Source organism: Babylonia areolata, chromosome 4 (genome assembly GCF_041734735.1).
Source record: "Babylonia areolata isolate BAREFJ2019XMU chromosome 4, ASM4173473v1, whole genome shotgun sequence".
NCBI lineage: Eukaryota > Metazoa > Mollusca > Gastropoda > Neogastropoda > Buccinidae > Babylonia > Babylonia areolata.
Genome location: NC_134879.1, coordinates 27,461,968 through 27,489,818, shown reverse-complemented (window position 1 = coordinate 27,489,818; position 27,851 = coordinate 27,461,968). Strand labels below are relative to the sequence as shown.

General features: G+C 39.9%; 2 protein-coding genes across 5 annotated transcripts in view; one reads left to right on the top strand and one right to left on the bottom strand.

The window, feature by feature from the left end:
- The first annotated feature begins 1,387 nt into the window (after positions 1-1,387).
- Positions 1,388-24,757, top strand: LOC143281000 (signal recognition particle subunit SRP54). 4 transcript variants are annotated; one of them, XM_076585860.1, is made up of 16 exons: positions 1,388-1,555; positions 3,238-3,341; positions 4,644-4,735; positions 5,344-5,428; positions 6,810-6,914; positions 7,461-7,585; positions 9,231-9,381; positions 9,680-9,739; positions 10,810-10,898; positions 11,605-11,705; positions 14,986-15,072; positions 16,163-16,236; positions 16,742-16,850; positions 18,661-18,831; positions 20,582-20,677; positions 21,212-24,757. In XM_076585860.1, exons 2-16 carry the CDS (start codon positions 3,264-3,266, stop codon positions 21,301-21,303), a joined length of 1,515 nt encoding a protein of 504 aa, XP_076441975.1. In that variant the 5' UTR covers positions 1,388-1,555; positions 3,238-3,263; the 3' UTR covers positions 21,304-24,757. The 4 variants fall into 4 exon arrangements, with proteins under 4 accessions (XP_076441975.1, XP_076441976.1, XP_076441978.1 ...); XM_076585861.1 differs by having other exon boundaries at positions 1,390-1,542; XM_076585863.1 differs by having other exon boundaries at positions 1,399-1,542; positions 3,241-3,341.
- LOC143280999 (BTB/POZ domain-containing protein KCTD3-like) overlaps positions 22,653-27,851 on the bottom strand; it is a 27,135-nt gene continuing 21,936 nt past the window's right edge. Inside the window, exons 19-20 of the mRNA XM_076585859.1 lie at positions 26,352-26,584; positions 22,653-25,258 (exon numbers count right to left, since the gene is read on the bottom strand). Coding sequence (XP_076441974.1) covers positions 25,058-25,258; positions 26,352-26,584 — 434 coding nt within the window. The 3' untranslated portion in view covers positions 22,653-25,057. The remainder of the gene's footprint in view (positions 25,259-26,351; positions 26,585-27,851) is intronic.

Here is a 27,851-nt window from a genome sequence, read left to right as displayed (position 1 = left end):
TGCCACTCTCTGGTTCAGCACTGTCGGTGTCTCCCGGTATCAGGGTGGGCTGGGGGTGGGGGGGTGGGGGGGGGGTCTACTCAGTGCTCCAACGGACACCCCGAGTTGAGCTCAAAGATGTCCTGTTGCAGCGCTGCATTTCACTCACTAACCAGGTGGGAGAGGAGTCCGGGGGAGGGGGAGGGGGTGGGGTGATTTACTCCTGGGAGGCAGCCAAGGGCGCTCTGCCCAATGCTGCAGAAAATGCAGCGGCGGAGCGTTCTTATACAACCTCCTCCTCCAGTTTCTTCCAGTCTGCTACTGTCCTGACCAAGAATGAGCATTTATACTGCTCTGAATTTGCCTGGGGGACTTTGTATCCACGGCTGTTGTTGTGCACGTGCTTGGCGATGATGTTCAAGGTTGCCACGTGGTCTGTGTAAGTCTTCATTTTGATCTTCCTCTTGGTTATCTTCGGGAGAGGCAGAGAGAGAGAGAGAGAGCATAAAACGATTAGCAGTTCCACTGACTGAGTAGTAGGCTTACTGAATCAGGTGGTGGCAATGTCAGTTGGGACCATGTGCTTTAACTTCACAAAATAACAAATTTCTGGCTGGATGCAGTCGGGTATCAGTTAGCTCATATGTTATACATCTATTTGAAAAGTTTTAAAGGTAGTATCCCGTTGACTTAATTATACACTTCTGTGCTTTTATCTCATCGTGTCCTCTCTGGCAAACTCTACCATCAAGTGTCAGTCAAGTGGACGCAAATGTGACTGTGGCCACACAAAGGAAATTGTACAATTTTTTTTTATCACCCACATTACATCAAAGAATCGCTGATTACATCCTGATTTTTCTGTTCAAGATATCCAGCTTATCGTATTTAATAAATGATCACAATAACAAACACAACTGAAGATACAAATAAAGAGATTCTGCCATCTCAAAAACTCTTACTAACGACTGACATCTGGATTCTGCGACATTAATATTCAGATACTGATCTTGTTTTGTAGTTTTGACGACAAGGCGACGAATAGACACTCACGATTGTAGTATTGTAGTTATTCGCCTTGTTACGAATTTGAGAGGCCATGCACAGGATCACGCACACACACACACACACACACGCGCGCGCGCGCGCACACACACACACACACACACACACACACACACACACACACACTGTTTGAGCGGTATTTTGTAAGGACTCGGAATTTTGAATACTAAAACAGGACATTACCCCAAGGCAATGTATAAGGCAACTGTGCTGCCATTTGATTTTCAATTGGGTAAGTAATGCAAAATCAACGTTTTTCACACACACACACACACACACACACACACACACAGCATTTCAAGGAGAAGCCGGATACAATCGAAAGTTACCGTTCGTGGCCAAAAAACACCGTTCAGTTTCGGAATATACCAGTTTGAGTCTTGAAGTGACTACGTGTTGTGTATTTTGGGAAGTGTGTTCTGCAGAAGAATCTACCATATTCTTCTGCGTTCTAGAATTTATTATCACAGAATCCCAAATTTCCGAATATTGTCTGACGTAAGTGCAAAAGGTATGTAATTTTTGTAATATTTATAACCAGGAGGCTCTTGTGGTTTGTAGCAGACATCTTGTTCAGACGACAGTTTTCATACATGTGTTCTCAAACTAACATATTTATTTATATAATATTGTTATTATGTTGGATATTGGCCACTGATTGGAGTGTTTTGACGTGTGCGAATAGAGTAAAAGAGTCTGTGTTTTAAGAGTGTTACTTTATCAACAAATGTTAGTGTTCGTATCAAACTTGATGGTCTTCAAGTTGTGGTGAAAGAGAGAAAGTGGTGAAACATTTAACTTTGCTTTGTTTCTAATGATGTGTAGACGTTTAAGCCTTCAATTTGACACTCGATCTGTTTATGGCTGGTGCCAAACCAGGTCACATATGAGTACCACGCGTACACGCAAACACACACACACACACACAAGTTTCAAGTTTTAATTATCCTTTCACTCCTATTGGAGTATGGAGGATTACTGCAAAATAATCTTTTCGTGCCCAGAACAAACATTTCCAAATACACAAATACACAACAATGTCACACACACACACACACACAGAGTGACACACACACACACACTCACACACACACACACACACACACACACACACACACACACACACACACACACACACACCATACACACACATAGTACCAGTAATAGTACTTCACATAATCATAACCATAATGCACAAGCACAATATATGTGTGTATGAATACACTGAACACACCAATAATGATTTGCATGCATGCTTTCATATATGACCATTGCAAACACAGAAGATAATACAGCTAATTTCAAGACCTATTAAAAGCATGATGGGGAACTGGTCACATGAGCAACTCGGCAAGGGTTATTTATATTACATCATTGAGACCTGTTGAGGTAGAATATGATGCAGTTGTTTCCTATTTAATCAGTTTGTCAATGACGAGCAAGGGATATTGGGATCAGTGACACAGATTATATATATACATGTGGTTTCATGAAAGTAAATTTGAAGATCTACATAATACCTGACAATACCCTTTTTTACACAGTGAAGCTGTCAAAACAACAAGGTAAAGAGATCAGTTTCAGTTTCAGTAGCTCAAGGAGGCGTCACTGCGTTCAGACAAATCCATATACGCTACACCACATCTGCCAAGCAGATGCCTGACCAGCAGCGTAACCCAGCGTGCTTGGTCAGGCCTTGAGGGTAAAGAGACCATACATTATACTATAGAAGGCATCTAGCAGAAACAATGAAGTGTTGTTTTTTTTAATTAACTAATCTACAAACACAAAACAAAGAAGGAGCAGATTGAAAATGAACAAGCTAGTTTTTGTCTTTGGCAGTTTGGGTTTCTTTTTTGTTTATACTAATAATTTTCAAAATCCGTTTGTTAAAAACTAACAGTTATAAAAGAAGAAAAAGAAAAAATTTTAAAGTATATATATATTTTCTTTATGTTCCTCTCTCCCCAACCCCCCACCCCCACCCCCACTCTTATTTTGTTGTTGAGAGTCTTCTCATTTGGTTCCAGTTTACTTCATTATTATTCTTGACAAAAGAAATACATACACATTCATACCATTTTAACCCAGCTGTTTTTGCAGCCATACTTCATTTTCAAATGTGCCAGTCCGAGTAGAAAAAAACTTAGTCTCTCTTTCTGTAATTCAGTTTCAATGACATGTTTATTTCAGAAGTGTGGGAATAAAGAACTGTCAAGATGGTTTTAGCAGACTTAGGCAGAAAGATTACTTCTGCCTTGAAATCTCTCAGCAATGCCACCATCATCAATGAAGAGGTCAGTTGCTGGTGAATGTGTGTGTGTTTGTGTGCATGTGTGCGTGTGTGCATGTGCATGTGAGTCTTCACTTATAAAGTTGTTTTTGAACATTTTGAAATAGTTTTAAAAAGTTGGTGTGTGTGTGTGTGTGTGTGTGTTTCACTTATGAGGTTATTTTTTAATTATGCTAATGAACATTATGAAACAACATTTGACAAAAATGTGGTGTGTGTGTGTGTGTGTGTGTGTGTGTGTGTGTGTGCGCGCGCGCGTGCATGTGCTTACTTAGAAACCATATGAAATGAAAACTTAAAACATTAAAAGTAATAAAACAGAACCCTCCAACCCCCCTCCCACTCAAAAAAATCAAACAAACAAAAAATCCACAAGGAGCTGTGCTTCTCTATGTTTGAAATGTTCCATGTGTATGTTATTTCATGTAACTGATTTAATTGTTTTGTTTCTCTACCCTTTTCCATATATTCATGAGAGGGACTTAGTTTTCTTCCACGTCACACTGATTTCTTTCACTGTATCTTGTAACGTTCATTCGCTCCCTGTGTGGTGGAGATGACAGCAGGAGACAGTGTCTGGAAAATACTGCAAGAGATCAGTGACTCCCCCCACCACCCCCTTTTTTAAAAATTTTAATTGAAATTCCATATTCAGGTGTACAATTTTGTCACAGCATCACACAAAATCATCTCATTTGTGATTTTGTTTTACCTGATTAATGCATATTCATTTTAAGATACTGTTCAATGATTTTTTTTTTTTTCTGTTAATAGACACAAACATACTTAAACTATATCAAGATGTATATAAAGCCACATACACATAGGAAGACACACATACACATACACACACACACGCCCCTGCATGTATCATGTCTGCATATTAGCAACTTTGAAAAAAGAAAAAAAGAAGTGGATATTTTGCTGTTTCTTTATGAAGAAAGAAAATGCACCTGTATAATGTTTCATAATGTTGGTCAAAAGTTCTTAGCCATGGTTTTTTTGCTTTTTTATATTGTTCTTTTGTAAATCCTGCACATCATCAAACAATATTGTTTAGTACAGCCAACTGTTGTTAAATCTGTTGATATCAGATTTCATTTCTGTTGTTTGGCAGAGTCAGGTCATAGAATCCTGTTGTTGTTTTTGTTGTCATTTGTTCCTTCATGCATTATATTACTATTATTTATGCTGCTTAGTTAAAGTCTAGGCATTGGCATTGCAAATTTGCTGCCCTCTTTTTTGTTGTTGTTACATTTATGATTCTATTATATCTGTTGATAACACATGACTTTTGTATCATTAGGTGCTGAATGGAATGCTGAAAGAAATATGTGCAGCTCTGTTGGAGGCAGATGTCAACATTCGGCTAGTCAAGCAGCTTAGGGAGAATGTCAGGTAAAAAAAAAATTGTTTGTGCGCATAATGACTGTTCAGTTTTGATTGTACACCCCGTGTGTTTTCACATATTTATAGATACTGGAACAGAAAGTCATGCAGATACACAGGCATTGGCATAGATCTATAATTATGTAAACAGAAACATGTTTGCTCAAACACACACTCAAATGCATGCAAATGACCACAGTTGTGTGCTTATATTTATAATGTATATGAAAGTATTGAAAGTGTGTGTGTGGGGGTCAAACAAGAAAATCAAACTGAAAAATACTGTAAGTTGCATAGTTACAAATATTTCAGTTGAATGATTACTTAGCCACAACTGTATCAGTGCCTGCTTATGATGTATATGAAAGTGTGTGTGTGGATCAAACAAGAAAATCAAAGTGAAAAATATTGTAGATTGCATTGTTACAAATGATATTTATTTCAACTGAATGATTACTTAGTTGAATTGTTTTTGTTTTGTTTTTTAAATTGGAGAAAGAACTTAGGTCTAAATTTTGTCTCTGTTTGTGGATGGAGGTAATTTTTGTGATTCTTATGATTGAACTGTTTCACAAGATTTTTTTAAATTTTTTTTTTTATGTGTGTGATTATTTCAGATCTGTAATTGATTTTGATGAGATGGCTGGTGGTCTCAACAAACGTCGCATGATTCAATCAGCTGTTTTCAAGGAACTTGTCAAGGTTGGTGCATAATATGAACAATGCAAGGCAAGAGAGTAAAGAGATGTTGGAAGAAAGATAAATGTGATCCCTTTTTGTGAAACACATACATGTCACACACACACACACACACACACACACACACACACACACACACACACACACACACACACACACATGCATGAGCACTCAGGCACACACACCCCCACATACACCCCCCACGCCCCCACCCACACACAGACACACACACCCACACACACACACACACACACACACACACACACACACGCACGCACACACAGACACACACACACACACACACACACACACACCCACACACACACACCACACACAACCAACACACAGCCAACACCCAACACCCAACCAACACCCAACCAACACACACACAACACACACACACACAGTACACACACACAGCACACACACACACACACACACACACACACCACACCCAACCAACGCCCAACCAACACACACACAACACACATATACAGACACACACACACACACACACACACACACACACACACACAGACTTGTTGCACACATGCTCCTACGCAGACACTCAGAGGTAGTGAGAGAGAGAATACATTGACATACAGACACACAAATACAGAGGTGAGATAGAGAAAGACAGAACAACAAAGGAAGCTAATAACTAAATGATACATCTCTGAAAACGGAGTATGGGTGCCTGTATGGTGAGGTTTGAAATGGTCATGCACATAAAAGCCCAATCGTACATATATACAAGTAATTGTGGGAGTCGCAGCCCATGAAGGATAAGAAGACTAAATGGTACTAACAGATCAGGAATTATTCTGATCAGATGATGTTTCAAAGTTGCACACCGATAATCAGAAATATGTTTGTTTCTCTAGAATCAAAACTGTGTCCTGACTGGAACCTTGTTTCAGATCTGTTCACAGATAATTGGAAATACAATTGTTAGCAAGTGTAAAGATCCCTGTTTGATTTGATATAAATCAAACACACCAAAGATGATGAATGACATTGACGTCGTTTATCAAGAGTTAAAGGCTCCTTTGCAGTTTTCACTCACAGAAAAAAAAAGACAGGAAAAAAATCTGTGTGTAGATAAAATGAATAAACATATGCTTATGAAATATACAATTTTTGAACGAAACCTTGAAAATTCAAACAAAACTTAAGATGTAACATGAAAAACGTAACTCACAGACACACACTCAGTCACACTTTACTTAAGCTCCCTTTCCCCTGCACACACAAACACACATTGTTGGAGAACAAGCAAACAAACAAATGATATTATCAACAAAAAAAGAAATGGTGATAGAATGGCAATGAGGTGGGAGATAGTACGGACATGGGTGTCAAGTTGTTGTGTTTGTTGTGTCAGCTGATCGATCCCGGGGTGAAAGCCTGGCAACCAACCAAAGGACGCAACAACATCATCATGTTTGTGGGACTGCAGGGTAGCGGGAAAACTACCACTTGTACAAAGGTGAGAGTGAGAGAGAGAGTGTGTGGGTGTGTGCGTGTGCATGCGTATAATCATGCGTGAGCATGTGTGTGTGAGTATTTGTGTGTGTAATCACATAGATTTGAATATGTGTATGTTCAAAAATCTCAGAGCCCACTCGACTGCACATGGCCATAACAGGGCTGAAAACATAACTGAACAACAGTTGGTGCACAGCAAATAGATATATCAACACACACCAGCAGGACTGCAGTTCATTTTCACATGTGCCAACATGCATTCCAGTAAGTATACAGACGACCATACTGACAAGCCCGAATTACAAAAATGACTGCGCACCAACATGCATTATAGTTTGTATACACATGCTGTACTGAAAAACAGAAGCCCAAGTTACCAAAAGGACTGCATCAACATGCATTATAATTAGAATACAGACGACCATACTGACAAACAGAAGCCCAGGTAACAAAATGACTGTCCCAACATGCATTTTAGTTAGTATACACGTGACTGTACCGAAAAACAAAAGCCCAGGTTGCCAAACGGACCATTGTTGTTTGGCAGCTGGCCTATTACTACCAGCGGAAGGGCTGGAAGACCTGTCTGATCTGTGCTGACACCTTCCGTGCGGGTGCCTTTGACCAGCTGAAACAGAATGCTACCAAGGCCAGGATTCCTTTCTATGGGAGGTAGGAACAATTGTCACATGCACTTTTTTTGTTTTCCACTTTCAGAAAATTCAGTCCAAATGTGGTTGACAGTCTGGTTGATTTTGAATGTATTTCCAGTTGTATGCTATAAGAAAGTTAGTACAAAAGAGTTGCAGTTGTTTTGCCCAAAGATAGAGGAACAGAAAATGCTAGTGAACTGAAAGCTTGTGTTCATCTCTTGTTCTTTGTTTATATTTTTGTTTCTTTGTTTTGTTGAGCAAAGGAAATGTGTTCCGTATGAAATGTACACACACAAAAAAGCTTTTGAAACAAACGTAGAAAGAAACAAAAGGTATTTTTGAAATTTCCACAGTCATGGCTATTAACAGAAAGAACAGTTATTCAAGTGATTGATGATAAATTATGGGCACAAAATTAAAACTGAGTGAAAGAATATTCAGAATGATGATTGAGGTCACTAAAGAGGAAGAAGAAGAACACTCCTTAATCGAGAGTGTTGATCACAAAGACATTGACTCGGAAATCCACTTGTCTGTTTCTGTCCACCTTGGAGTAGCATGCACTTAGCGCACGTAAAAGAACCCACGGCAACAAAAGGGTTGTTCCTGGCAAAATTCTGTAGAAAAATCCACGTCGTAGGAAAAACAAATAAAACTGCACGCAGGAAAAATACAAAAAAATGGGTGGCGCTGTAGTATAGCAGCGCGCTCTCCCTGGGGAGAGCAGCCCGAATTTCACACAGAGAAATCTGTTGTGATAAAAAGAAATACAAAATACAAATACCTTGGAGTTGAGCTTGTGCATGAAAAAGGGCAGATTAAAATTTCACCTGTTTGTGCATGCATACATAGGAGGCAAAATTGCACTGGCTCTTAGTGCTGCAGCCTTGTGGGCTAGTTGGCCTTTGGGAACCATCCCAACGCAGACTGTCCTAAAACCTTCTTGGCCGAGAGAGTGGGCATGTACTTGGGCAAGACACTCTCCACTATAATCAAATTTTAGCCCAAATAGTCGGAACAGCAGTTGCCTCCTCTGCTGTTCTGATGGTCATAGTCGGACATGACTGACTATCATTATACACACACACACACACACACACACACACACACACACACACACACACACATCTGGTGTTATACTGGTGTCGGCATACGTGTATATGTGGTGGAGCATTTTCATAACTATTTGTATACATGTGATGTCTTTTTGGTGTGGGAATGTGTATGTGGCAGGAAGAGAGATAGGGAGAGAGAGAGAGAGATCAGAATGGGAACTCACCAAGTAAAGAAGTACCGTTTCACAGCTGTGAGAATGAAAGTTGACACTGACATTACAAGTACCCATTATAAGTATCTATATCATATATAGATATTCAACATAATGTTTCTTAATTCTTTCTATTTTTACATAAAGAATACTAGTTATTACCTGCAATTTGTGGATGAATGTATGAAATGTGTATGTGATATTTTTACATTTATGTCTTCGTTATATTCATAAAAGCTGTTGTTGACTTTTACAGTTATGGTTCCCATGTTGTCTACTTGTTTATGTTGTGATAATGCACCTGACCAAAATTCTGTAGTTGGAGATAATAAAGTTATTCTTATCTTATCTTATCATATCACAAGTATATGAAATGAAACACTTTGTTTCCACACAGCTACACGGAGGCTGATCCAGCAGTGATAGCCCAGGAAGGTGTGGAAAAGTTCAAGAAGGAGAACTTTGAAATCATCATTGTGGACACTAGCGGCCGTCACAAGCAGGAGGATGCACTGTTTGAGGAGATGTTGCAAGTGGAGCAGAGCATTGTAGGTTTCAGTGTGTGACATGTGTGTCCTGCTGTGTTGAGTGATTTGTTTTATTTTGTGTATGGATGCAACACATATATGTGGATTGTGAACGTACAGATCATGAGCACTGAAACAAAAGTTGCTTTAGTGCACATAAGCAGAGTCTGACATGCACACGCACACGCACACAAACACACACACACACACAGACTTGCGCACATGCATGTATGCCTGCACTATTAGTATAGAGTTTGGTAATCATAGACAAATGCTGAATGAAGCCCACTGACAGTAAAGTGCAGTGTCTGTTTTGCAGAATCCCGACAATGTTATCTTCGTCATGGACGCAACCATCGGGCAGGCCTGTGAATCTCAGGTACAGTTTCTGTAGCTGCTGTTTTGTGTCTGCAGCTTGAAATGTGAAATTTGTGTGCGTCTGTGTGTCAAGGTGCTGAAATGAAGGCATCTTTTACAACTTCTCTGAAACTTTTTAAATTTTTTGCCTGAAAAAGGAGTCTGAATCAAGTTATGTTTTCAGCAGGAAACATGAATCACTATGAATGATTGAAAATTTCTCAGATACAAAATCACTGCTCTGCCAGTTACTTTTCCATGATTGTAGCAGTATTTTTGACATTTGCTAATCTCAGTTTCTCAGTCATTGAATTCAAGGTATGTTTATTATTACACCATTCAGAGATAGCAGTTGATATTGGTCTTACTGACATCTGGCTGTATGTGTAAGATGTTTGTCTTGGGGGGTATTAAAAGTAAAGACTTCTGATTTGAAAAAAAAGAAAGAAAGCATTTTGTCAGGTGCACACAAGTGAAGAATGATATTGTTCCCTTAGTGATAGATGAAAGAATAATATGCCACAGTCATAGTAACTGCAGAACTGTGACATGGTAGCCTGTTGGTAACGCGTCCACCCAGGAAATGAGAGAATCTGAGCGTGCCTGGCTGAATCCCATACTCATTGCTTCATACCTTCTCTTGACCATTGAGTGGTGGTCTGGACATAAGCCATTCAGATGAAACAATAAACTGAAGTCCGTGTGTGCAGCATGCACTTAGCACATGTAAAGGAACCTGTGGCAACAAGAGTGTTATCCCTGGCAAGATTTCATAGTAGATTTCACTCTAATATACATGCGTAGTATGCATGTGTGCATGCGTGACTGGAGCCTGAATGAATGATATGGGAAATGAATTATGAGAATCTAACAGGCAGCTGTGAGTCGATATGCAAATGATTCCAAGTTTGTGGAACACTTAGAGCTTGGTCTCTGATGAAAGATGGGCACAATTTAATTATAAAATTTAATAATGATAAATGTGTGGCCAAGCCAGGATTCCTTGTTTGAAGAGCGTGTAGAGCTTAGTCTCTGACCCAAAGATGGACATAATATGATTATCAATAGTAATAGCAGTAAATGTATGTCCAGGCCAGGGCTTTCAAAGAGAAAGTGGACGTTGCCTCTGTCATCATCACCAAGCTGGATGGACACGCCAAGGGTGGGGGGGCTCTCAGTGCGTAAGTACACCTTTGTTGCATGGTTCGTACAGAATCACAGAAGTCTGGGAAGTGTCTTGGATAAATGAGAGAACCGTTTCCAGGTCTGGAAAAGTCTTGGAAAAAGTATGTTTTTCCTTTCATGGGCCGGAAAAGTCATGGAATTATGATAAAACCCTTGACCTGTAATGTGTTTTAAAACAATTGAAAAAACTAAATGTGAAGAAAATTGAACATTGATACAGGGGTATCCACTGATCTCTTTTTGTCATTGGTGTTGCAGATTTTTGATTCAGCTTGGATTTGTGTTTGGGATTGAAAGTTTTTTTTAGCGTGGTCTGGAAAAGGTCTGGGAATGGTATGGAATTTTGTTTGGCCACATCTGTGGGAACACTGTTGTTGGTAAACATGGAGACACAGAGGCCTCAGTTGCTGGAAAGGTAAAACAGTGAATGCCAACTGTCTTGATTTCATTATATTTTGTTAGAACTGATAGCTGTTTGTTCTGATGTTAAGTCAACATCGAAATTGTTCCGACGAGTTCATTTTCGGCTAGCTAGGTTCACCCTTCTGCTTTCTTGTTCAGCTCACTTGGTAGTTTCGAAAGCAGAGTACCAAAGCAGAATACCAAGACTGTTGAGTGCAAAAGCAGGCCTTATATATGAATGATGATGCATTTGATGTTTGTATCAGCAACAGGTGTATGAAGGGCACTGTTACATTGCAGTGTTGCAGCCACCAAGAGTCCAGTGATCTTCATTGGTACAGGGGAACACACAGATGACTTTGAGCCCTTCAAAGTGCAGCCTTTTGTCAGCAAACTGCTGGGTGAGTGTGAGGCATTGGTGCAGATACATATGTTAAAATCAGCACGGAAATTGCAATTTGGGCTTTTGATAATGCATAAGTATGTGTGCCAGATGCTTTAGAAATGAAAAGGACACACTGATTGCTTATTGAGTGGGTCCTTTGGATGTTCTAGAAATTTCTTTAATGAGCACATGAAAAGAGGAAAAATTGTGTATCAGAGCTTCAGTCTGCCTTTGTATGTGTGTTGCAATACAGATTTGATTAGAATGTGTAGGATTAGAGTAGGATGGTCTGCGCACACTGTGGCGGTGGTTAACACTGCAGTCCTGACCCGTATTTTGACCATTTTCAACTCGCTCACTTCAGTAACAAACTTAGATAAATGACACAAAAATGTGCTGGAATAAAGTTCATTCTTTCATCTGTCCCTGTGTGGTATTTGTTTTTATCATTTGAGTCATGTATTTGTGTGCCGGGCGTTCGAACAGAAGTGGTGTCAGGTCGGTTTTTACTGCGTGGACAGACTCTGCTGCGCTCCCTGCGCGAGCTGTGAATCAAGTGTGTCACTCAATCGCCTCATGCTGTGTTTAGTGGCCGTGTATAAATTTAGAAACTACGTCATTGGAAAGCCAGGATTCTCGTGTTTTGATTGGTTAGAATTTTGTTGGGGTTTTCACATGGCGTCGATCTGAAAATCGCAGTTAAATTGTGAGACTGATGTTTGCGACCCTATAACTTTCAAACCAGAATTTGAAAACACAAAGAAATCTAGAGAAATAAAGTTTAAACTAAGCACTTTCAAGTGCTATTCGTGGTTTTGTTATAAAGATAGCATGAAAAGCGCGATTTGGAAGTAAAGCGAGTGACCGCATTCGGATCCCGGCAGTCTCGCTCGTGCAGGCGGAACATGGTGGTGATTGAAGGAGCCTCCAGCTACTTGTCATCATCGTTTGAAGAATGTAAAACACGCCAACTTACAGGTTTGTAAGAAGCACAGTTTTTTCATTTTGTTTCTTTTGAAAATAACTGTAGATATTATTTTTCATATTTTTGTGAGTCAGGGTGAATCTTAACAACTTTGCTTCAGCAGTGTTGATGTGTAAGCTTCGTTGGTCACGTTATTTTAGAGCACAATTATGATCTTTTAATTGAAAATTTACCGCAATTCGATGACTGTATCTTGAAGATGAAGTGTCTGATTATCTGTAAATTTTTTTGTATAAGGGCTTTGTGTTAATGAGGGTGGATTGATGGTTTGATATTGTGATCGATGTCGGACAGCATAAGAACTTTGGTTTTTCTTTCCACTTCCGTTCTGATCATCAAACACCATGACACGCTCACATGTGTGTGTGTGTGTGTTTGTGTGTGTGTGTGTGCACTTGCACACACGCAATTTTGTGCATGTATGTGTATGTGTGCGTGCATCAGTATAAATGATATATGCTATGTGTGCATGCACTCAGTTAGTGTGTGTCTGTGCTGAACTGATGCAGCAAGCATACCTGAGGTCACATTTGTGTGTGTGTGTGTGCCTGAGTTTGTGTGTGCAGTATGCATGACTTTGTGTGTGTGGGATGTGTAATAGTTGCCCATAAGTGTGTGTGTGTGTGTGTGTGTGTGTGTGTGTGTGTGTGTAAATGATGTAAAGAAAAAATAACATAACTTACATGGTGGTAAACCTGAAATATCTTTAAAATATGTTGTTACATTGCACTTTCATCAATTTAGTGACACCATTATAGTGGAGTAGCAATGAAATTAGTATATCATGTAACACTGCACATTCATTCAGTCACACACTCATGCACACACACACACACTTACACATATTTGCAAAAACATGCATGAAATGAAAAAAAAAAGTATTTTAAAACATTAGAGCTGTTTCAACTTGCATACCTGTGTATTTCAGATGAATAAAGCCTTAAGGGTGACCATTGCACACAGTGGACGAGGAAGACCACCATCATCACCCAAGATTCCATTCAACAACAAACTCTTGATGCAGTTACATATGTTAAAGTATCAAGAAAACAAAACCTGGGGGGAAATGGAACATTTCCCACCCAAGTTGTTCCCAGAGTGTACCTTTCCACGTGTGGTGTCAATAGTTGAGCGCACTGTTAAGGAATTCAACAAGTGTGAAACAATCAGTGGTGCTGCATGCTTTTTACAAGAAAGGAAGGAATCATGCATCTTCCCTGACTTCTGTCAGAAGTTCAGAATTACATGCGCAGATCTTTTGAAAGGAACTGTACAACTGTCAAAGGAACTGAGGCTTTACCTGGTTGTCCTATTGGTCTTGTATCAGAAGTATATCACTTAGCCATGCAGTAAAAATTGATGTGACACCACTTGTATTTGAATGCCCGGCACACAAATATTTGACTCGACTGATAAAAACAAATACCACACAAGGACAGATGAAAAAATGAACTTTATTCTAGTTTAAGATTCATGTCATGTATCTAAGTTTATTACTGAATCGAGCGATTTGAAAATGATCAAAATACGGGTCAGGACTGTACTGTTAACTACCGCCACAGTGTGCACTGACTGACCTTTTTATTCTTATCTGCATTTCTGACAGCACTTAGTCATTAGAAAAACTGTATTCTACATGCTTTTCTGAGCATGCACATATTTGAAATGTTTTTGTAGCATAAAAACTTTAAGAGATATCAACATTTTAACACGTTGTCATTGTAAAATCATGCCATTTGATGCTTGGCAAAATTGAATATTTTGTTATTTTGGAGGCACTTTCTCTTTCTAAGTATGTTCTTGAGAAGGCCAAAAAAAACCCCCACATAAATGAGGTATTAGTGGTAGTGTGTACAGCAAAGGAGAGTCTTGCAAGCCATCATTTAAAAATTTTATAACAGTCTGAAAATAGCAGTTTGTGAAATCTGTGAAAATACGTCATTTTTGCACATTTTTAGATGCCATTTTCTTGAAAACTACTGGACACAAAGCAATGAAATTTTGCATGTGAGTTTAGTTGGGTTTTTTGTTTTGTTTTTTTTTAAGTTCAAAATTTATGTGGTCCTGCCTAATTAGAATGACCCTCCAAAGGTAGTCTGAAACCCCATAAAATTATAGTAAAGGAGTCCCTAGGACCCCTAAGGTTTTTAAACATAACAGAATCTCCACCTATATATTCTGTCTCTATCTCTTTCTCTTCACAGCAGTTTCACATCACCTTATTATGTCATTTTCCTCAAGAGGTCTTATTTACTGCAATAGGTAATTGGGAATGCATTGGTTTACTTGTCATGCCTGGTGAATGTTTCAGGCATGGGAGACATTGAAGGGCTGATAGACAAGGTCAACGAACTGAAACTGGATGACAACGAGGAACTGATGAAGAAGCTCAAACAAGGTGAGTACATTGAATGTTTCAGAGTAACAGTGCAGTGCTATGATGATCACCACAGGCAGTGGGCTTGTCAAAGTTGAATAAACCATGTAGAAAATAAAATCAGAAAGAATAAGGTGTGATATTATTGTATTCTCAGAATTAGAATTCTGCTCTTTCATGGTGTTGTTGGTCAAATAATCCTGGATCTCTGTAATCCATCTCCTCACTGCCGACTTGGTCATGCACAAGTGTGGTCAAGGCTGCTCATTTTTGTAGAAAGAATATAGTAATGTAGAGATGTTTGTAATGCGAATATTGCAAAAACGAGTGCCCACCAAACTGCTGCCCTGGGGTAGCACAGAAGAGGCTAGAAATGAGGAGGCAGAAATAATGATGTAAAGAAAATAAAAACAAAACACAGCACCGCCAAAAAGTGGGAGGTGGTTCTCAGGATTGAGCTCCATTGGGTTAACACCTGGAAGGGTGCCACTTGCATGACTGTGCTTAGACTATCACCCACCCAAACCCTGCTCCGCCAAGAGGCATCTCTGCAGTGTATAGGTTTGTAGGGGTAGGCTGTACAAGTCACCCTGAAGACATCTCTGCCCTGGGTCTGGAGACTTTCCCGTGGGTAATGTGAAACATAGAGTTCCTGTTTGTGACCCACAACGCAAGTATCCAAGATACACCTCTACCTATGTGCCATCCACTTGCACCTATATAGATTGTAATGTATTATGGTTCTTCAATTCGGGTATATGAATATTACTGTCTTGAACATTGTTAATTTTTTTTAATGGAAGGAACTGATTGTGCTTATATTGAAAGCACTTATTTGGGCAGTTAGATGAAATATTGTTGTGTATTTCTGGGTTAGATCAGGTTAATACGTCTTCTGATTTGACTTTTAAGGCATTAGTTTAATTACTTTGTGAACACAAATTTTTAAAAAAGTATTTTTGTCTCCATTTCCATATATTACACATTATGTCTTGGTAGAGATACAAAAAAAAAAAAAGAAGAGTATTCAGTTTAAAATCTGATATAATGATTTTGATATTAAGAAGATTTGATATGTGTTGTATCGTTTATGTTCTTGGATGATGCGCAGGTCATTTCACCCTCAGAGACATGTATGAGCAGTTCCAGAACATCATGAAGATGGGGCCCTTCAGTCAGATCATGGTAAAGACTTTTTAAATTGTTATTGTAATGAGTAGTATGAGGCGAAATTTTACATTTCACTGAATGTAAAAACTTCGTTTTTAGGCTCAGATGCCTGCCACGTGGTTTACGTAAAGGGAGGTAATTGCTTTGGAGCGAAAATTACCTCCCATGATTGAGAACTAAGATAGTTTTTTCTGTCTTATAGTTTGTTTTTATGACATTTCCCTTATTCCTTTTATTGTGCAGAAAAAAGTATGTGTTATTCTATATCTTGTTCTATGTCTGTATGCGAATTAAAAACAAAAATTTCATGGATCAACAAAATGAAGCCTGAAGCCTGAATCTTGACATTATTTGATTAAAAAAGACAACTGCATTGAATTATCTAAATTACCTCCCTTAGAACGTTAATATAAGCATGGCCTAGACGAAAACATCAGTTTTTGTGTCTTTGTAGACTTTTGAATGCTTGAAATCCACAGGTGCTTACATCATTTGTGTGTGTGTGTGTGTGTGTGTGCAGGGTATGATCCCAGGTTTCAGCTCAGACTTCATGACCAAAGGCACAGAGCAGGAATCAATGGCACGACTGAAGCGGCTCATGACAATCATGGATAGTATGAACGATGCAGGTAAAAACTTTGAATCTTGTTTGTGCTTGTTGGTGGCTGTTCTGCATTTCAAGTTTTTTTGTTTTTTTTTACTCATTTGTGTAAACAAAGTGAGTCTATGTTATAATCCGGTGGTTGGTTGTCTGTGTGTGTGTGTCTGTGGCAAACTTTAACATTGCCATTTTCTGTGGAAATACTTTGTCTGCCAATACCAAATTTGGCTTAAACATAGTAGGAAAAAATCTTCACAGTCATACCATTAATAGGTTGTATGTCTCCCAATTTTAACAGGATTTCTGAATCATTAACGGTTTATTTCGTTGATGCTGGTTCTGGATTCCAAAAATGCTGCCCAAACGTCTTGCAATAAGATGCCATGACCTCATTTTCCTTGTTCGCAATTAAAAGGAAAGAAATACAAATCCTGGACAGAACACATACAGTGACACTAACTATATTATTGATGTGTTTACTGCATATGAATATTCTAAAGTGGACACTGAATTAGCTAGAATGAACATGAAAGAAAATTTGAATCGACCATTTCACTAAGGTCAGCCTTGTCAAGTGGGTTTATACAGATCTTGACAACATGTTGCAAAGCCTGACGCGATGGCATCATCTCTTTTACTGCTGAATTGAAAGAATTTCTTAATTAATCATCATGTTACTGCAAATGAACGTTTTAAAGTGGATACTGAATTAATTAGAATGAATAGAAAAGAGAAATTGAATAGATGGTGTCGTACTTTCGATGGTTGTTGAACACGGATTTCTGCAGATCTATAAATATTGGACACATATTGCAGTGTGGTTCAGGCGATAGCACGGTCTCCTTTACTTCGGACTTGAAAGAAATTCTTAAATGCCCGAGATATACCAAAAGAACCTGACTTAAATGGCGTTCTCACTTTGATTACTGTTCTCCATTTATTCCGCTAAATGTATGCGCTTGGATAATGATTTTTTAAAGTCATCATTGAATGCCGGATTAGTGCAGTGCACAAAACCAGTCGTTCTTGACCCAAACATCCTGGGTTCGAATCTGTTGTGAAGTCTTTTTTTTTTGTCTTTTTTTTTTCTCAAACGTGAAGTTTTATATAATTATGATAACAAATAGAGAAAACATTTCAACAAAATAATTCTTATAAGTTTTTTTCTTTTTCTTTTAAGTGTGTATCACAAGTGAATCTTGAAGGCCTTGCCTTTCTTGTTTTTCTTTGTTCTTTTTTTTTAATTTTTTTTTCCTCCCACCCTTTTCCTTCAACAGATATTAGATAAGCTTTATCCACATTGTTCAGAGATGCTGGTATTAATTTGTTTCATATGCTTGCAGTGTTTTTTTGTGAGTGCATATGGATCTTGTTTTATATTTATCATAACAGAGACATTTACTTCTGTTATCTTTCCATTTGAAGTATTGGACATGCGCACATACATATACACACAAAATCTGTCTGATATGCACTCACTTTTTCACACACATACACACACTCACACACACACTCTTACATATATGTACACATCTTTAATGTTTCACGCATACACATGCGGACACACACACCTATTCATTCTCTCTCTCATATACACCTATTCCTTCATACATACACACTCATACATACACAAACACACTCACATATTCCTGCTGTCTATCTCACTATCAGTATGACACACACACATTCATACACAAACACACATATTCCTACTGTCTATTTCACTATCAGTATCACACACACACACACACACACATTCATACACAAACACACACATATTCCTACTCTCACACACACAAAAACACAAACTGAATGAATGAGTGTGTGTGTGTGTCCAGAGCTGGACAGCTTGGAAGGGGAGAAGCTGTTTTCTCGGTGCCCGGGGCGTGTGCAGCGAGTGGCACGGGGGGCGGGGGTGTCAGTGCGAGAGGTCAATGACCTGCTGACCCAGTATAAGAAGTTTGCCCAAATGGTGAAGAAGATGGGAGGCATCAAGGGACTCTTCAAAGGTAACCATCAGCTCACAACATGGAGATTAAAAAAAAACAAGAAAAAACAACAACATATGAGGGATGTTCATAAAAGATTTCCCCTGACCCACTCTCCGTGGGCTGAGAGGAATGATACTTGGCACAGTTATTAGTCTTTCTCTACATAGGTACCACCAAGGGTGACACACTTCTCCCATCACTTTATGCAGCTGTGAAGACCTTGCCTGTAAAGTCTGAAGGTTGTGCCAGAAGCCACGACTTGACCTCGGAAATAAGCATTTCATCGTCTGGGAGGTGCTTGCCCTTCAAAAATGACTTCATGGTTGGAGAGAGGTGAAAGTCAGTGTGAGGTCAGGAGAGTAAGAGGGACAAGGAAGGATTTTATGCAGCTGCAGGACTGTGCTCCTGTCTGAGAAACATAGTTGTGAACTGAGGCGTTGTCTTGCATGAGGCGGATACATTTGGTCAGCATGCCATGCCTCTTGGTTTTGATGGCCTCCTGCAATGTCTGCAGCAATGAAGCGTAGTATGTACCAGTAACTGGGGTACACTTTGCCAGGAAATCCATCATTACTACTCTGCACTGGTCCCAAAAGACCGTCAGCATGACCTTGCCCACCAAAGCTTGGACAATTGCCTTATTTGGAGGTGGTGAATCAAAATGCTTCCATTGCTTTGACTGGGCTTCAGTCTCTGGATCATAGTGATGGTCCCATGTTTTATCATGTGTGATTAGACTGTTGAAGAAGTCTTCCTGATTGTCTTGACACATGGCCAAAAGTGCCTGAGAGCATGTGACTCGATCCTGCTTCTTGAAAGGTGTGAGCAACTGGGGAATCCATTGTGAAGACCACTTCCGCATGTGTAAATCGTCATGCATGATTTTTTCCACAGACCCCAAACTGATCTTGACAACTTTGGCTAGGTGGTGAACGGTAATGCAGCAGTCCTCCAGAATGGCAGCCTCCACTTGTTGGATGGTGTCTTCACTGTGGTTACCTGGGAATGAAAGCTGTTTCCAACAATGTCTGACCACACTTGAACTGACGATGCTAGTGCTTGACTCTGTCATACGATGGGGCCTCCTCCCCATATGTCTCTTTCATCTTATCGAACGTCTTCCTTCATGTGTGGCCTCTTAAGTACAGAAACTTGATGACTGCTCTGCATTCAGCTGGCTCCATTATCACACCTTAGTCTACCATAGCATCTGTAAAACTAAGAGAAACTGTTACGAGTTCAGAGATGCAGATTACCTTGTGAACTATAGACATGTATTATTATACATGTGCAGTTTCAGTCTCCTACAATATGAAAGTAAATCTTTAATGAACACCTCTCATACATACTGATTTGTTTTTACAAGGGATTAAAGTTATGCAGACAATGTCACATCTGCTCTAAACAGATACATTGTAAAGTTTGACTCTTCTTTAGAGATCAGAATGAATCTTGCTCATATTTACACACGCCTGTTGTGACAGGAAACTTCTTTTTGTTTTCATTTTGCTGTTTATTTGATAGGAATGTAGAATTTACTCTGTTAATTTATGAATTGAATATGTGTGTGTGTGTGTGCTTATATTTGCATGTGTATGTGTAAGCATTCAAATGACGTTAGTGTTGGATTCAGAGAGTATCTTTGTGTGCATGTGCATGTCTATGTGCATGCTGTGCATGTAAATGTATGAGAACATGGCGACTTAATTTCCAGGGATTGTTGTGTTGAAGAACTGTTCATGATGGTGCACTGTGAATGTTTGAACAGGAGGTGACATGGGCAAGAACGTGAACCCCACACAGATGGCCAAACTGAACCAGCAGATGGCAAAGATGATGGACCCCAGAGTCCTGCAACAAATGGGTTTGTCTTTTTTCGTTTCTTTTAAATTTTTTGTTGTTGTAGATATTATTTTGGTCCAGTTCTGAAAGTTTAATGGTGATGGAGTCTTGACTTGCGCACACTGACACAACATCCGTAAGTGTTCAGCTGACTGCCTTCTTCGTACCTTGCTGTTCCTCTAAAATTTATACACAACTTATATTGTAGAAGATTCTAGCAGTCACTTGAAAAGTAACTGGTTTCCTTTCTCTTTTGTTTGTTAGTTGTTTATGGTAGGACACAGTATTTCAAAAACATATGTATAAAAAAGAGGTGTTTAGAGGGGGTGTGTGTGTGTGTGTGTGTGTGCATGTTATTTGTGTATTTGCATGTCCCAACCTTTTTTTTCTTCTGTCATTGATTCAGAACAAAGTATTTTACAAAATCTTACTCTGTATATTTTCCATGGCCTTGCCATACCGAGTACAGGAATGTGTCACCCCCCTCCCCACCTCCACCACGTCTCACAAAGGAGTGGCTGATCAGTGCTGTGACGCTGTGTGTTGCGGTGTGCAGGGGGCATGCAAGGCCTGCAGGGCATGATGCGTCAGTTCCAGCAGGGTGCCGCCGGAAAGTTTGGGAACATGTTCAACTTCACCGACAGATAAAGACCACGCCGTGTAGGACGTCAGTCGCAGGGGTTCAGGCAGGGGGAGTTAGGGTGTGGGGGGAAGGGTGGGGAACTGGGAATGGGATGGTGGTGGAAGGGAGTGGAGGAATGTGTCCTGGTCATATAGGTGCACGGTTTCTTCCAATCCCATAATTGTGACAAGAACAGTGGAATTAAAAACGATGTGAAAATCAGTGCAAATGTGACAGGGACTGTGATTGTGACTGTGTTACAGGACTTATGTCAGTTGTTATCATTCTGTGTGTTTTCGGTTTTTGTTTTGTTTTCCTTCCTTCCCTATGATATGATTCCATGTTATGTCATTTTGGTGCCTTGTCCTGGTCATCTGAAGCATGAACCAAACATCTCATTCAGAAGCTATGTGTTTGAAGAGATTTTCCCGGGGCAGAAATCAAATACCAAGTCGTATGACAGCCCCAAACAAAAAATAGAGGGGGAAAACCATGTTAAAATTTCCAGTCTTTATTGTTCTTGGACATTGAGGTGATCATGAAAATAATGTGTTCATTTGGACAGAATACTGGAAGAGCTGAAAAATAAACTTCATCACTGTGTAACCAACCATTATCAGTCTATATTAATTTGTCATCCTCCTTATTTCCTTTATCATCATCGTCCAGTAATATTTCCAAGATGGATCACATACATTGAGATGAGAACATCCAGGACCACCATTTTCCGTAAAGAACTGGAAAAAGGACATCTGGATCTTAGCTTATCATTGAAATGTGATTTGCAAGTGATGTAAAGATTGTGATGTGAGCGGGAGGAATTTCCGTGTTTTAAATATTTTATTTAGATATTATGAAGGGGAAAAGGGACTTGTGAAAAGTCTGCTTGCTTTTAACATGCTCATTTATTTATTTTTTTGGCTTTTTCTTAAATTCTTTCATTGACTGTTTTTCACAGAAAGATATGTACACTTGGCATCATTGTTTTTGTGTTGAATAAAAGAAACATGATTAGTCTTGAAATACAGGAATGCTCGAAGGTATATGCATGTGCTGTTGCTTCATTGACTTGTATTAGTTGAAACGTACATACCACCCATCTTTGTGCTTTGATCCTGCTTTGGCCATGACCAGCAATGCTGTGGCAGTACTCTGTGTCTATTACAGCACACAAAGAAAACAACATGTTTAAATGTAATTCATTATTTTTTCAAGTATTGTTGCGCCCTTCTACTTCGAGTGCAGAAAATTACATCATTGTAACACCCTCTGTTCCAGTGAAGCTTGATTCATAGTGAGTTAACAATTATATAACCCAAGAAGCACACACACACACACACACACACACACACAAATAAAAACAAAAACTGAAAACAACAGAAAAATGTGGTGTATTTTTTTTCACAGTCTACATCAAACAATTTTGTGGCGTGGTCATCTCCACAGTAAAATAATAATTTTTTATGTACTTCGTACTTTATTTTGTTCAGTTCATTCTCTTCCAGACGGCCACAACTGCTTCAAGGGATTGGGGATATGTAGACAATATTGCACTGTAACAAAATTGGGATAAAGCAGGTGGAGGGGTACTCTGGAAAGAAGACTGGCAGTACTGAACCAGCACAAAAAATTACAGGATGATTTTTCACAAATGATGCACAGTCACCTAATTTCATATTGAGCAAAACTTTAAAAAGTGGTGGAAATTAACTGCACCACTGACATGAATTATTACCTTCTGAGCTTACACGTCTTCAGAAAGGCCATTATGCATGAGCATGGTTTTGTTAGAACATTTTAATTTTTGTAGGAAAAAAAAGGTACTGATGTCTCTGTGACCATTGCTGTCAATTTAGTCTAAGATTAACATGGCGAGAAAATGGCCTGTGTTGAAATGAAATACTGAGAAACTACAAATGAATCACATATCATCGTACATATCACCATCATGTCAATGTAAAATAACTGATCATTTTTCAGCCTCTATTGTTATACATTTATTGAAAAAAAACCCAACAAACTCATATTTCTTGCTCATTAGCTGAAGGAAAGCAACTATCACATCCCTATTGTCCATGTGAACATGGTGAAAGGAAAAATATAAATAAACCAAAGTGTTCTATTTACAATATACAATGTTCTCATGTAAATTTACAGCATTTGGTATTCACAAAAACCATTGTATGAACTATGTTTAATGAGAAAGTACTCACTACTGTACGGTGAAAAAAAAAAAAAAAAAAAGTGGGGGGTGGGGGGGAAGTACAGCACATCAAACATTTACATGCAGTCTATATCAATATGTTGCCCACTGCAATTTTATGGAATTCTGAGAAGGGTTTAAAAGATCAATAATTCTCTAGCATTCACAGAATATTTACAATAAAGGTATGTCCCTTACTGAAATAAACAACCACAAGATACTGAATAAGTGAAGGCTAAACTTGGGCTAAAAAGAACATCAGCAAGAACCTATAACATTTGTATTTCAGATTTGGTAACCACCATCACTCCCTTTCCCATCCCTAAAAAAAAGGAGAAAGAAAAAAAAAGGTATTTATAATCAAAAAGACCATCTCAAGCCTAGGGGAACATAATATATTTTTAAATTTTGAAATTTGACAAGCAGAAGACTTGGAAAATGGCATCCTCTTTCCTTGAAGTATGACAGGGTGATGTATTTTGTTATGGGAAGTGGCAATTTAAGATCAGTAGTACTGCAGATAACTTAGTCTCATCTTTAATGGGAGGGAGCGGGACCCAAAAACAAATAAAAAAAAAACAACAACAACAAACAAACCAAAAAAAACCACCTGTGAAATGACAACAATGAACAGTTCAGAATGCCCACATTGGTGTACTGATTATCCAGACACTGACTGCCAACATGTAGCCAGAAAAAACAACATTTTCCACAGAAACAATCCAGGAAACAAGGAACTGAGCTTCTGCATGCACACACACACTCATTCCTCACGTAAAGCTGAACAGTTTGCACAAATATCTTTGATTAAACACTAAAGGAATGGGTGACTGGATGAATGAATGAAATTCTTTCTGAAGGCTCCAACTGTTAAGCAATTAACATAACCTGCAAACATACAGAAGTCACAACCAAATTACTAAAAAACAAATTCTATTCAGAAAGCAAATTGTATCACTGATTGTAGATCACACTATACTGTAACAAATGGAAAATGATAATGGGGGAGGGAAAAAATAAAGAGCACCAGCAGAACTAAACATTTCTGCATCAGGAATTCCTGACTGACAATGGACACATAAGTAATTTGTGACACGTCTGTCCAGTCTAGTCGTGACGGACCATAAGTACAGAATCTTACCCTTTCAACCCTCTCTGAAGTTCACTTTGCCGTGTATCTGCACCACAAACTACTTCGAAATCTACGCCTTGAAAAATATGACAACTGCTGGAGTCTGCAGAAATAATATGCAAAAAAAAAAAAAAGAAAGGAAAAAGTGGGGGTGGGAGGCACACAACAGACTGCAGTAGGTTTTTAAAGTCATTACAACAATAAGGTGTCTCATCCATCGATTAGAAAATGAGTGAGGGCAAAGAGAGAGAGAAATAGTGAACAACACACAAGCATTGTCACCCTTTGAAAGACCGGGGCGCACCACTTCAAGAAACAACTGGAAGTCGTGCGCCTTTGTCTTACCAAGGATAATGGTGCTTGACTGTTGTTCGACGTTTCAAATTCTTTTCGTTTGTTATTTCGTTGCCACGTGAAGTCTGTGTGTCTGTGTGAGGTCTGAAGGCTAAACCCAGTAACTGCTTTTGTCTCCCTTCTTGTTGCCGCTGTCCCCTGCCCCACCTCCCTCCCCACCCATCGCACCCCCACCACTGCCCCCACCACCGGTGCTGCTACCAGTAGTGGTGGTGTTGGCTGGAGATGCCATTGCCTCTCTGTCCTCATCAGCAGCCGGTAAAGACTCTGTATCAAAATCCTCCAGCTCCACCTGTAAACACACACTTTTATCTTAACAAAAAGAAAATGTGTTTTGCAAGTGTGTGTTCATTTATGAGTGTGCACATCTTTTAACATCTATTCCTTCAATTATAAGATGTCAGACAGGGAAAGATATGAACACAGGCATACATATTCCTGTTTCGGTTGCTGTCTACAAAACCTGGACAATGAAGTAACTGTACACAGTTTCTTTAAGATAAACTAAACAAAACACAAACAAACAAAAAAACGAGGATTCACAACAAGGTGATATGACATCCGTTGATGGGTGGATAAAAAAATCACCACAAAATCTACTAAAACCTTCCACAAAATGACCAAAAACCTACCCCAAAATTGACTACAAAATCTACCCACAAAAGGACCCTAAAACTAACCCCCCAAACCCATCCAGCAAAACCTACCCAAAAAATAACCACAAAACCTACCACAAAATGACCCTAAAAATTACCCCCCGATTCGCCACCCAACAAAACCTACCCACAAAAATTACCCACAAAATCTACTCCAAAAACATTCCACAAAATAACCACAAAACCCACCCAACAAAACCTAGCCACAAAACACTGCCCACAAATGACCCTAAACCTTACCCCCCAAACCCAACCAACAAAACCCACCCACAAAGTGACCACAAAACCCCCCAAAGTGACCACCAAAACCTACCCATAAAGTGACCACAAAACCCACCCACAAAGTAAACACAACCCCCCCCCAAAAAAAAACAACCTACCCACAAAGTCACCACCAACCCCCAAAAAAACCTACCCACAAAGTGACCACAAAACCCCAAAAACCTACCCAAAAGTGACCACAAAGACACCACCAAAACCCACCCACAAAGTCGCCACCAAAACCAAAGTCGCCACCAAAACCCACCCACAAAGTCACCACCAAAACCCATCCAACAAAACCCACCCACAAAGTCACCACCAAAACCCATCCAACAAAACCCACCCACAAAGTCACCACCAAAACCCATCCAACAAAACCCACACACAAAGTCACCGCTAAAACCCATCCAACAAAACCCACCCACACAGTGACTACCAAAACCCACCCCCTACAGTCAAGCCGCTCACCTCAGCGTCGCCCTCGGCCTGTGCGTCTCCGGGGCAGCTGGAGCTGGAGGCGTTGCTGTGCATGGAGGCCTGCAGGGCGCCCAACTTGAGGCGGGCCGTCAGGGGCAGCAACCCCGGGCCCACCATCAGGGAGGGAGATGGGGAGATGCAGGGGGTGGAGCACCGCGACGAGCTCAGGTCACACTGGTCCAGCAGGCGCAGCAACTCCAGACCACTGGGTCCTCCGTCCTCCACTGGGGAAAGGAGACGATAACAATGATGATAATAACTCCAGGCTACTGGGGCCTCTGTCCTACACTGGGGAGAGGAGATGATAATGATGACAGCAACGATAACTTTAGGCTACTGGGGCCTCTGTCCTCCACTAGGGAGAAGAGACGATAATGATAACAGCAACGATAACTTTAGGCTACTGGGGCCTCTGTCCTCCACTGGGGGACAGGAAGAGGAGAAGGGAGACGATAATGATAACGACGATAACTCCAGGGGTGTAAATGGGAGGTAACCTACTTCGGGAGGTTATCAGCCGTAGCTACTTTTGTTTCCTCCGCATAGGCGGGTAGTAGTTTGCACAGGACAGGAATCAGACCCCTGCCGGAGTCTGCACTATTGGGTCATGGTGAAGTATGTGTAATTAAATGATAGTTTATTCAGCAACCCCAGACCACGGGGGCCTCCACTGGGGACAGAGAGAGGAGACGATAATAATAACTACAATGATTATGCTCTGGGTACAGGGAGAGGAGATGAAAACAAGAACACCAATGATAACTCCAGACCACTGAGGACACGGAGAGGAGACGATAATGATAACGCAAACGTCAACTCCAAGCCACTGGGAACAGGGAGAGGAGATGATAACAAGAACACTAATGATAAATCCAGACCACTGAAGACACGGAGAGGAGACGATAATGATAACGCAAACGTCAACTCCAAGCCACTGGGAACAGGGAGAGGAGACAATAATAATAATAATAATAATAATAATGGTATTTATATAGTGCTGAATCTTGTGCAGAGACAAATCAAAGCGCTTTCGCACGCATGCATGACTCTAAAACTGTAGAAACTAAAGATAAGGAAGAGGCAGGCAAGGGAGGCTATTTTGGGAAGAGGTGGGTTTTAAGGCCAGACTTGAAAGAGCTGAGTGTGGAGACTTGACGAAGCGAAAGAGGAAGTTCATTCCAATGACAAGGTCCAGAGACAGAGAAAGAACGGCGGCCAACAGTCAAGTGTTTGAATCCGGGTATGCGTAAACAGAGTGGATCCGAAGCCGATCGTAGTGAGCGAGATGGAGTGTAGAGGTGAAGGCAGCCGCAGAGATAGGAAGGGGCAGTTTTGTGAATACATCTATAACGTAGAGTGCTGATCTTGTACTTTATTCGGTGTGAGACAGGGGAGCCAGTGGAGATGTTGCAAAAGAGGAGTGATGTGCTCAGATCTTTTCTTTCTGATGACACCAACGATAACTCCAAGCCACTGGGGACAGGCAGAGGA